This window comes from Vipera berus, assembly GCF_964194415.1.
Source record: "Vipera berus genome assembly, chromosome: 5".
Classification (NCBI taxonomy): Eukaryota; Metazoa; Chordata; class Lepidosauria; order Squamata; family Viperidae; genus Vipera; species Vipera berus.
The window spans coordinates 69,442,172-69,454,603 of NC_138207.1; the positions used below are offsets into that span (position 1 = coordinate 69,442,172).

General features: G+C 38.7%; 1 protein-coding gene across 1 annotated transcript in view; it reads left to right on the forward strand.

Annotated features, from left to right (window-relative positions):
- Positions 1–1,189: 1,189 nt before the first annotated feature.
- Positions 1,190–12,432, forward strand: part of LRRC27 (leucine rich repeat containing 27) — a gene marked incomplete at its 5' end in the record, with an annotated part of 38,228 nt that continues 26,985 nt past the window's right edge. Inside the window, 3 exons of the mRNA XM_081328585.1 lie at positions 1,190–1,399; positions 1,701–1,831; positions 4,818–4,876. Of these exons, the coding sequence (XP_081184711.1) occupies positions 1,190–1,399; positions 1,701–1,831; positions 4,818–4,876 (400 nt within the window). The remainder of the gene's footprint in view (positions 1,400–1,700; positions 1,832–4,817; positions 4,877–12,432) is intronic.

Sequence of the window (12,432 nt, forward strand, 5' to 3'; positions counted from 1 at the left end):
TGGAGTTCAGTACTGTAAAATGTGCGGTGTCACAGATGTAAAAAATAATTCTCAAAACCCTAAGTCATGTTGTGACAGAGGTGTGGAAACCCAAAGGAATGTATGGAAAGCACCAGACAAAGGAAAGAATATCCATTAATACCACTAGCTCCCAGAATTATCTTGTTGTTTACTTTGATCTGTTATACTTTGTGAATGAAAAGGAAGGGCTAGTTTATCCGAGGACTTCTCAAATAAAAGAATGCTGGCAAGCTTTGTTGGCATTTGATTTCTATGGCAGTGACTTACGTACTTTGCAGTCTACTAAACATAAGGGTCAGTGGGGTGTAGATAGTTACACAATTACATGTGACCCCTGTTTGTCTTGTCCTATCTAGTTTTTATATAAGAGGTAATTAATTTCTGGCCCTTTCTTCTTGCCTTTGCTTTATAGGCATCCATACAAGCAAGCATTCTTTTGTCATTCTTCTTGACTCTCTTCCTAGTAGGGTGTAGCTAGCAAAATGCTAGGTGCTACAAAACCTCATATTTTACTCTGGTTGAACCTTCGTACTACAAAAACTCATGTTTTAGTCTGGTTGAACCTTTGTACTAATATTAAGAAACATGTTCACTAATTCTTGCTCAAGTCAGATTTACTGATTCCATGTTTAGGAGCACAAAATATTTCCCTTCAAATAGGATCTAGTAGCCAGAGTGGGCCTGAGGATCCGACTGCAAGAATGTTAGTTTGGTCAGGTTTAACATGTACCTGTGCCTTTTGCCAGTTACAGTAATCAAGCCTGAAACAAATGCTATCTATTTATATAAGGCATACAACCTAAAACTTAAAAAGGGGGAAAAGACAGCGCTGCCCTTTAATTTTTTGGCAACTAATTTGTAAGCCCCACAAATAATCCAAATGAGATTATAGAGGAGCTTTTTGTGTTTTGTTGTGTAGTGCTAGTGATATTAGCAATTGTGGAAAGCAATTCTTGTTAGCATTCAGTTCTCCAATATTGCAGCAGTATAACTAACACAATTGCGAAGTAAAACCATTTATTTAAGAAAAAGTTATTCTACTAATGTTAAATCCATTTAGAAACTATATTTATATTGCTGATTTACACATAATTTTGTTATTTTTCAGTTTATTATCTTTGAATTACAGAGCTGCTAGACTTCTGGCTTAATCAACGTTAATTAACAAATGGACGAAAAGTGGTATTATATAGAAAACAATGGCAGTGGAGATAACTGTCAAAATATTCAAAGGAGGAACGATTCAGTTTCTAGTTCATCAAGGCGCATCCACCGAGCTCTCGAAAAACTTGTATCTAATTCAGCAGTCTCTCTGGATCTGAGTCGAAAAGATCTACAGCATCTTACTTCAGAAGTATACAGATTATTTAATCTCAGAGTAAGTCTTTCACTATTAACATACCTAATTAAAGGATAACTGAAAAAATATTGTTTTCCCACTTGAGATGTTGCAGTATATACAAATTGCATTTTAAGATAACTGTATCCTTGATAATCCTTTAAAAATTACTTGAATAATTTTAGCACTTTATCATTTTGTGGCAAATTATTACTTTCAAATTATATGTTAAGCAATACAATTTCGTAGGCTACTCATCTGTTTCTCTCTCTCTCTGTCCCTCCCTCCCTCCCTCCCCCTCTAACCCTCTTCCCCTCCCTCTCCCTCTCTCCCCTTTTAGTATTTATATCTGGAAGGAAATGCCCTTTCTGTAATTCCTGAAGATTTTTTCCAGAGCCTGTCAAATCTTACTTGGCTAGACCTGCGCTATAATAAATTGAAAGAGCTTCCTTCTGGGATTGGATGCCACAAGTACGTTTTCTGCTATATAAGTATGTCCACTGTTTTTTTAAAAAAGAATTTGTTCAGTAGTAGATATCATGTAACTACTATTCAACAAATTGAGTAGTAGTACCATGTATGATTAAATACTAACACTAATTATCATCACAAGAACAAATAAAGGTAGTCTTTGACTTACAATAGCTCATCTAGTGACTGTTCAAAGTTACAACAGCACTGACAAAAATGATGACTGTTTTTCACACTTACAACCGTTGTAGCATCTCCATGGTCACGTGATCAAAATTCGGGTGCTTGGCAACTGGTTCTTATTTATGACAGTCGCAGTGTCCCAGGGTCAAATGGTGGTCACCTTTTGCAACCTTCCGACAAGCAAAGCCAATGAGAAAGCCAAATTCATTTAACAAACATATTACTAACTAAACAGCTGCAGTGATTCACTTAACAACTGTGGTGAGAAAAGGTCATAAAATGGGACAAAATTCACTTAACAAATGTCTCGCTTAGCAACAGAAATGTTGGGCTCAGTTGTGGTCGTAAGTCAAGAACTACCTGCATTGGAAATACTTTTGCAATGTATGGACTTCATTTTTTTTTTTTTAGAATTCTTTACAATGGCCATGATGGCTGGAGAATTTTGGCAATTCAAATCCACACATTGTAAAGTTGCCCAGGTTGGGAAGCACCATTATAACTATACCCTTCAGCGATTCTTTGTCCTTAGAATAGCCTGGCTGACATTAGGAAATGCTACACACACCCCCACACCCATTTATAAAAGACAGATGAAATTAAAAAGCTCCGAAGTTTCTTCTCCATTGCTTTGACAAAATATGGAAATATGTGCGATAAATTGTTGCCCTTTAGGCTGACTTCTCATCTGAGAGAGGCCATATGTTACCAGTATCACTAGTGAAGTGTGGGGCAACTAATAACAACAACCAGGTTAATTCTTATATAGGAGATCGGTATAGAGCAGGGGTAGGCAACCTCGGCTCTTTTATGACTCGTGGACTTCAACTCCCAGAATTCCTGAGCCAGCTGTGCTGGCTCAGGAATTCTGGGAGTTGAAGTCCACGAGTCATAAAAGAGCCGAGGTTGCCTACCCCTGGTACAGAGCCTTGATTTGAGTTGTTGTTTTTTTAAAAAAAAATTGTGCCACATGGGTATATGTTTCATGATAAATATATAAGCAGGCTTTTCAGAATAATGTATATACAGTAATATATAGTTTTAAATAAATTTAAGGATGGGAACAGATATTTTTTTTCTTATTCAAGTGAATGCCAACTTCTAGAAAGAAAGTGAGGTCTTATTTTATATCAAAAGAAATGGATAAGGGGGAAGAAAAGTAACTCTTTTCTAAAATCTTGGCACATCTTCTTTCCATATTCAGCCAGGCAGAGATATCCCACCATGAACCATCTTGAACAACCTTAAGAGTCATAGTGGATATTTTTGTGAAGGCTGATGGCTCATTTCTTTATGAAATTGCTCAGTTTCTGAAGCATGTGTTGGGCTTTCTGGTTTCTTCTGAAATAACTCAGTATTTAGGAAGCTTCTGGTTACTATTCCGGCACTGCAAATCTGAGTTTTCACCCAAACAGTGCCACTGCTACTTTTAAAGTAATGTTGACTTTTATCTTGGGAAACAAAATCACCAGATTTCCCGGTTGTGCTAAGAGCGATCCCTTGGCGCATTCTGTCCCTCGTCTTCAGAAAGACGTTTGTGGGCAATTGAAGTGAATTCTAATAGGTCAGGACACTTCCCTACAGACGCTTCATATTTGTTTTTGGCTGTGATAATAGGCTGCAGAAAGCCCTGGTCTACAGTGAGCTTTCTTCACTTGCATTGTTTCTGTTCTTTCCCAGTTGACTTATTTTTATTTATTTATTTATTTATTTATTTATTTATTTATTTATTTATTTATTTATTTATTTATTTATTTATTTATTAATGGGATTTATATCCCGCCCTATCTCCCGAGGGACTCAGGGCGGCTAACAACAGCAAAACGTGAAGGTCTCTGTACAGTAAATTAAAAATAAAAATTGGAAATAAATTAAAATAAATTAAAGAATAGAGTTAGAATTGTAAACATAATTAAAACCCCTGTCAGTCCAGGTCAGCCAGGTGGAAAAGGGAGTGTTTTGAGGCCGCGGCGAAAGGACTGGAGATCTTGGGCCATCCGAAGCTCAGGGGGGAGCTGGTTCCACAGGGCTGGCGCTCCCACAGAGAAGGCTCTTCCCCTGGGGGTCGCAAGCCGACATTGTCTAGCTGACGGTACCCTGAGGAGGCCTTCTCTGTGTGAGCGTACTGGGCGATGGGAATTCGTTCCCGGCAGCAGATGGTCCTGAAAGTATCCCGGGCCTAAGCCATGTAGGGCTTTAAAGGTAAGAACCAGCACCTTAAATCTCACCCAGAGGGCAACCGGTAGCCAATGCAGCTCACGCAGGAGGGGTGTAATATTAATATTAATACTATATGTGAAGAAAACAGTGTGAATCTATTTGTGGTGCCTTTTTTGCATTTATTATCAGTTGGCAAAGGAATATATGTCTGAAATAGCTCTTAATGATAGAGAGAAGCTAATTTCAAAGTATGCTCCCCCAATATGTACAGCAGAGTTTGACGATGGTGATGTATTTTAATGCACTAAATATAAAAAAATAGCCTTTTTGAAAAATCAGTCCATCACTGATGTGACTACGTATGTTTTCAAACTCAGCGTATATATATGAAGAAATATAGAATTTTTCTTACAGAAAGCATCTCCATCCTATTGGGCCCTGATGTGGGGTAGAAATTGATAAACAGTATTCTTGTACAAGTACATATAATGCATCATAATTCATTAGGCCATTTAGATTCTTTCAGGAATCTACTTTTTCATTAAAATAGTATAAGAATATATACATTAATCATCTCTTAGTTTCTTGACTAGTCATATTTGTCATTATATATTTAAATATTATTTTCTTATTTATTAAAAAGGCAGCTGAAAACTCTCCTGTTAGAGAAAAATCCTATTAAAAGGCTACCAGTGGAGCTTGGTAAGTATTCTGTCCCCTCAGTACTATCTAACTGAACTTACCATACATATATTCCTCTCAAGATACTCCTCTCAGTTAAGCAGCATGAGAGGTCAGGAAAAAATAGTTAGAACAAATGGCATGAATGACATGAGTTAAGAGGAAAGGAAAGAAAAGGAACAGAAATAATAGCTTGATCTAGTTTACAAACACACTATATCTTTCTGTCCTTGCAAATCATTCTTGTTTTTATCACTTTCTTACACTACTTCATATATCACTTTTTTCTTTTTCAAACTTCTTAGATTTTTCTTTCTGAGCATCTCATCAGTTCCATCCAGTCACAGATTTCTTGGCCTTTCTTTCTTCTTAAGTATTCTTTTAAATATTTGTTTTGCACTTTTATCCTCATTCATATGTGTTCAAACTGTCTCAGGGTGCCTACTTTATATTGATCACCCATTTTAATATTCAGTTTACATAATCAGTTCATTTTTGTTCCTATCCCTTCTTATTTCGTTCTTTTTTTTGTAACAAATGTTTTCCCCAAGTTAATTGTTTTATTGTATTATAAAATGTGAATAATATATTATAGAATACAGATAACATTTTGTTTATTCAAATGAAATTAAAAATAGTTACCACTGTGATGATTTAAATAAATTAAATGTTTAAACCTGAAGAAAAAAAGGTGGTCTCAATGTTAAATATTTTCTAAATGGTAATAATAAGGTTGCTTAAATTGTACAGTGATATTGATAAACAGTTTTAAAATGCACTGTGTTATTTTATAAAAAGAAAAATAGTCTTTATAAAGGAAAAAATAGTCTTTAGACTTAACTAGACAACACAGGACCCACTGGGTTCTCGTTTCAGAGATATTTCCTTGCCAGATTCCTCAATATCTTCAACAAAGGCAGAGCTCCTAATGTACTGGAATTCAGAGATGTATCTGTCTTGAAAGTAGCCCACGTTGAACTCCATAGTGCAGTCAAACAGCAACTGACCACAGAAAATGTTTTATAACATTTTGTATTATGCCATAAAATCCTTTATGGCAATGTTGTATGTCATCAAAGCGCAGAGGGGCTGGTGGCGAGTTAGAGGTGGGAGAGACCTATTCCAGTGACTTGGCTGGGTTCCCCGTTGAATTTCTGAGGGAGCCAGCAAGGAAGGTTGCAAATGGTGGTTACATGATTGCAGGGCATTTTGCAACTGGTTGTAAGTGCAGATAGATTACCCAATACGCAGATCATGATTGCGGGGATGCTGGGATGGCCAGAACTCTGAAGACCAGTTATAAACCCCATTCATTCATCAGCCATCTTAGCTTGGAATGGTCCCTGACTGAATGGCCATGGCTTGACCTATACTGACAATATTTTTGCCATTCTGATAAGATTTTCTCTGAGGTTGAGATTAGCCCCATTGGAAACAACTAATTTATCCTGGATAATACATTCTTTTTAATAAATTGCAATTGATCCTTACCAGAAAGGCTTCACGTTTCTCCCCATTTTGAAATCTTGTTTGATTTCTTGCCATAATATAGCATACGGGTATTCCATGACTTATGACCAACATTGAGCAAAAAATTTCTGTTCCTAGGCAAGATGGTTGTTAAGTGATTCATGCCCCCCGTTATGACTTTTTTTGCCATGGTTGTTAAGTGAATGTTGTGAGTGAATGTTGCGATTGTTAAGCAAATCTGGCTTCCCCCATTGATTTTACTTGTCTGAAGCTCCCAACAAGGTTGTAAATAACAATCTCAGGACCCTGGGATGCTGTAATCATTCTAAGTAAATACATGCTGGTTGCCAAACATTGAAAGGTTGATCACATGACTGGGGCTGCTGCGGTGGTCATAAGTGGTCATAAGTGTGAAGACTGGCCATAAGTCATTTTTTTAGTTCCGTTGTAACTTTGAACAGTCATTAAACAAATTGTTGTAAATTGAGGACTACCTGTAGTTGTTTTTATTGATTGATTGATTGTTACCTTCAAATGGAAACTAAATTTCACTGAATCTGACAGCCAGATTCTTCCCGCAAGTGATTAATTTCTTTGTTTCATCTTCTTAAGTGACCTTTTCTCACTGCACTTAACCCACTTTCATGTTCCTTCTATCAGGATTTACCCAACCCTCGTTTGTCTATTTTTTTACATTTAGTAAATAAAAGGTTCAAATCTTACATAAATAGTTTGTCTAGAACAGACATGTCAAACACAAGGCCCGGGGGCTGGATCCGGCCCGCGAAGTGGTTTCATGTGGCCCGCAAAGCCATCCTGGAAACAGTGAGGGAACGGCCCCCACTGCCTTGGCCCTGGCCCAGAGACCCTCCTTCTGCCAGAGACCCTCAGATCTGTCCCACTCCTGCCCAGGCCCCCATAGGCACCCTTGATGCGAATGATGTAGAGCTGGCCACGCCCACCCAGTAGGCCATACGCACTCTAGCCATGCCCACCCAGTAGGCCACGCCCACCCTGGCCACACCCACCCAGCCCCCTGAGGGCAACCGCAATGCTGATGTGGCCCTCAGTGAAATTGAGTTTGACATCCCTGGTCTAGAAAGTACTCACACAGGTGAAGCGAACAGAATATAGAAGTGTTGATGACCTTGAGTCAAGCCTGTTTATTAGTATTTAATTTTTTTATACTTCTATAATTGCTTTGGGAGCCTTGTATTTTCCTAAGAAAGTATTTCTTTATGTAAGAGCAACAAGGTCTGTGTGCAGATATTTTTGCATTACATCAGAAGTTGACATACCCATAAGAATAAGAATAGTGTAGAAGAAGGGGGAGAAAAGAGGCACAGAAGATTTGAAACTGGGAATAGCATGACTACTGTTTTTATTACTGCTGAGGAATATTCTTGAAAAGAAAAAAATGTTTTACAACGTTAATAATAGGATTTAATTGACAGCAATTTAGAATAAGGGAAACCTGTTGTAGAAAGGTATTTGTCTTCCACTGCTTTTACAGAAATAATTTGTGTGCAAACATACATGTAATCATGAATAAAATATAGTCTAATACAGAATACTAAGTACTACAGCTTCAAAAAATAAGAGCAAAAACAGCGGAAATAGTAATTACTCAAGCTGTGAGTGGACATTTTAAAATACCATTTTGAAGGCAGTGTGAAAAATGTGTTATTACCTGCGTTATGATCTTGGCAGTTTTCATATTGTTTTTCCCAGTTATAAATGGATTCTGTTTACTTTATATTACTCAAATGTATTTGTACTGTGACATTTTTCATAACGAAATTAAACAGGCTTCCGTAAAGAGAAAAATAGCTTAAGTATATTTTAAATTTTGGTATAATATAATTCAGAAGTTTTTCAATTTTATCAAAGTGTGATAAGTACAGTGGAGAATTAAGAACTGTGGATAACTCTAGATTTTGGTCCTAACAATAATTCTAATCAATTTTTATCCCACTCTCATTTCCTAGAGATGTTTACTGGTAGTCCTCAACTTACAACAGTTCATTTAGTGACTGTTCAAAGTTACAGTGGCACAGAAAAAAAGTGACTTATGACTGTTTTTCACACTTACGACTATTGCGGAATCCCCAAGGTCACGTGATCAAAATTTGGATGCCTGGCAACTGACTCATGTTTGTGACAGTTGCAGCGTCCCAGGGTCGCGTGATCCCCTTTTGCAACCTTCTGACGAGCAAAGTCAATGGGGAAGCCAGATTCATTTGACAAAATGTTACTAACTTAACAGCTGCAGTGATTCACTTAACAACTGTGGCGAGGTAGTCATAAAATGGGGCAAAATTCACTTAACAAATGTCTCACTTAGCAACAGAAATGTTGGGCTCAATTGTGGTCGTAAGTCAAGAACTATCCGCATTGGAAATATTTTTGCAGTGTATGGACTTCATTTTTTTTTAGAATTCTTTACAATGGCCATGATGGCTGGAGAATTCTGGCAATTCAAATCCACACATTGTAAAGTTGCCCAGGTTGGGAAGCACCATTAACTATACCCTTCAGCGATTCTGTGTCCTTAGAATAGCCTGGCTGACATTAGGAAATGCTACACACACCCCCACCCCCATTTATAAAAGACAGATTAAATTAAAAAGCTCCGAAGTTTCTTCTCCATTGCTTTGACAAAATATGGAAATATGTGCGATAAATTGTTGCCCTTTATTTATTTATTTAATTTATTTAATTCCATTTATATCCCGCCCTTCTCTGAAGACTCAGGGCGGCTTACAGGCTTAGCAGTAGCCTTCATTCTATGTATATGCCTGCTTATTAGGGCTTTCCCACACACCCCAAGCGGCATTATTACAAAGTCAGCTTAATTGCCCCCAACAATCTGGGTCCTCATTTTACCTACCTCGGAAGGATGGAAGGCTGAGTCAACCTTGAGCCTGGTGGGATGCGAACCTGCACTAATTGCAGGCAGCTGGTGTTACTTAAGGAGGCATTAGCCCACTGCTCCACCAAGGCTCTAGGTCTTTAGGCTGACTTCTCATCTGAGAGAGGCCATATGTTACCAGTATCACTAGTGAAGTGTGGGGCAACTAATAATAACAACCAGGTTAATTCAGTGGTGAAGCCAGTTTCACCTAACAACCATGTTACTAACTTAACAACTGCAGTGATCACTTAACAACTGTGGCAAGAAAGATCATAAAATGGGGCAAAACTCACTTAACAAAATGTCTCACTTGGCAACAGAAATTTTGGGCTCAGTTGTGGTCGTACGTTGAGAACGACTTGTACTGCATACAGGACATTTATTACACAGATAACGACATATTCAGAAATTTTTTCAAGGTATCCAGGTAATATTATTTTCTGTCCTGAACATTCTTATGTTTTCCCATGCCTAGAAAAAGGAATAGCTGCACAGTATCTTTGGATTCAAAGCAATAGGGTGCTGTCTGAGAGCACCTTCCTTTCACAGTGCATGCTGTTGATTAAAACATTTTAGATTTCATGGAAATTTATAAGAAATAGCATAAACATTAAATGAAGCTAAAATAATCCATTTTTCTATTAGTAATAAGGGAATGTTCTGCCCTCTAGTGGAGACATCTGTGAAAAACAGTTTCTGGAGTTACCCCAGCAGTAGGGATAGAAATATATTTTTCAGGGCCTGTTTATATGTAGGGTAGATTCTATCAGGTATCTAATAGAATAAGATGGTAAACAAGGACTTATAAAAGTGTTAGGAGGTTTTATCTGGAGAGATGGCAGCAGACAACAGAAAAAGAGTTGGGGAAACGGGAAAGAATATGTGCATGATAAATTGCATGATAAATTACTTGGGGCTAAGGAAAAGGCATAATCTGAATAGATAGTTTGTAATCCATTACTACACAACAGCTTGTAAAGTATCAAGGGATGAGTCAGAAGCTTGGCCAGGAACACCAAGGTCAAAACAAGCAGAAATCAAGTACAGGAATTCACAAATAAAGATGCCAAAGTTGCTTCCAGTAACAGAAGGAGTCCCTGCATAGATTAAATTGGCGTACACAGCCAAAACATTTCCTGCTCAGCGGTTGCCAATAATGAGGCATGGGGCTTGCTTGCGGAGTCAGCATTTTTCTGCTTGCTTGCAAGGTGCTTGCTTTGCCAAAGTGCAGGATTCTCAGGCCCGTGAAGCTGCTTGGCACCCGTGTTAGCTGGCTGAGCAGAGGATATCAGTATTGGATCCAGGGGCTATTGAATCATTAGGCTCAACACCCACTGGGACCTCATCTGTTTGCATTTAGAACATGGGTCTGAGGCGATGACATTTTCAGCCTTTTTGCTCTCCAGGTAAACAAGTAGGAGACCTTCTGGTTAAAGGGCCCTCCTGTCTCCAGAGTTGTGGGTGCTCCATCACTGGAGGATTTTAAGAAGAGATTGGACAACCATTTGCTTGAAATGGTACAGGGTTTTCTGCTTGAGCAGGGGGTTGGACTAGAAGACCCCCATTATCCCTTCCAACTCTGTTCTCTTTTTCTGTTCTGTTAAGTGGAGCTCTAGGGAGTAGCTACTGTTCTACTAGCCTTCCTGCTGCACAAGAACATCCCTCCTTGAGCTCCTAGTTTCTGTTGCGGGATTGGCAGTGGAGTCACTGGGAGCCTGACGCATACCGGGTTCACACATTATTTCTTTTTGGCCATAGATTAGTTACAATCTGATCTGAAAGTGGAAGATAATATACAGGTAGTCCTCAACTTACAACCACAAGTGAGCCCTAAATTTATGTTGCCAAGTGAGACATTTGTTAAGTGAGCTTTGCCCCATTTAACAACCTTTTTTTGCCACAGTTGTTAAGTGAATCGCTGAAGTTGTTACAAGTTAGTAATGTGGTTGTTAAGTGAATCTATCTTCCCCATTAACATTGCTTGTCAGACGGTCGCAAAAGGTGATCATATGACCCCGTGCCACTGCAGCCGTCGTAAATATGAAGCAGTTGCCAAGCATCTGAATTTTGATCACATGACTATGGAGATGCTTCAACAGTCATTAAGTGTGAAAAATGGTCATAAGTCACTTTTTTCAGTGTCATTGTAACTTTGAATGGTCACTAAATGAACTATTGTAAGTTGAGGATACCTGTAATCACTCCTTTGCCATGTCAGATCATTTTCTGGTCACCTTTGGGCTTGTCAGTGTAAGAAGGCAGGATCTGTTTAATCAACCCACTCCAGGCAATTAGTGGACCCTGCAAGATTCCAGAGGGACTTTAGATTGCTTCCCAAAAAATTGATGGCCATCTGGAGTGAGCATAGGATGAGGACCCTGTATTGGATTTTTCCAATTATTCTCTCATTATGCATCAAACCTAAGGTGCTCCTCGGTTTTCTGAGCAAGTTGTTCGTCAAAAATCAAAAGTAAATCCACCCAAGTGTAAATGAGAGCCCATATTAGGCATCTTATTGTGGTGATAAAAGCTTCTCTTTCTGCTGTTTCTGCATCTTTCCTAGTTCTTCTTAATCTCTCAGCAGATTCCAATATCATGCTATCCTCGGCTGCCTATGGGAATTAGCAATGAGAGTCCAATGTTGCATTGCCGGGTTTACTGTATTCAGTGTTTATAGTGGTTGGGAGAATTTGACCCAGACACATCTGACATGCGTCACTGGGTTTCATGCTCTTGCCCTTCCTGTTTAATTTTTATTTATTTTTATTTTAATTCCATTTATATCCCGCCCTTCTCCGAAGACTCAGGGCGGCTTACAAGCTTAGCAGTAGCCTTCATTCTATGTATATGCCTGCTTATTAGGGCTTTCACACACCCCCAAGCGGCATCATTACAAAGTCAGCTTAATTGCCCCCAACAGTCTGGGTCCTCATTTTACCTACCTGGGAAGGATGGAAGGCTGAGTCAACCTTGAGCCTGGTGGGATGCGAACCTGCACTAATTGCAGGCAGCTGGTGTTACTTAAGGAGGCATCAGCCCACTGCTCCACCAAGGCTCTAAATGATATCTAAATGATTCTGATGCTTAAAGTCATCTATTAGTTGAAGTCAGGTATTATTAGTTGCTGATGATACTCAGTTATGAGTCTTGATCCTGGGCAAGTTAGATGCACAGGTAATAACTAGCACCATGA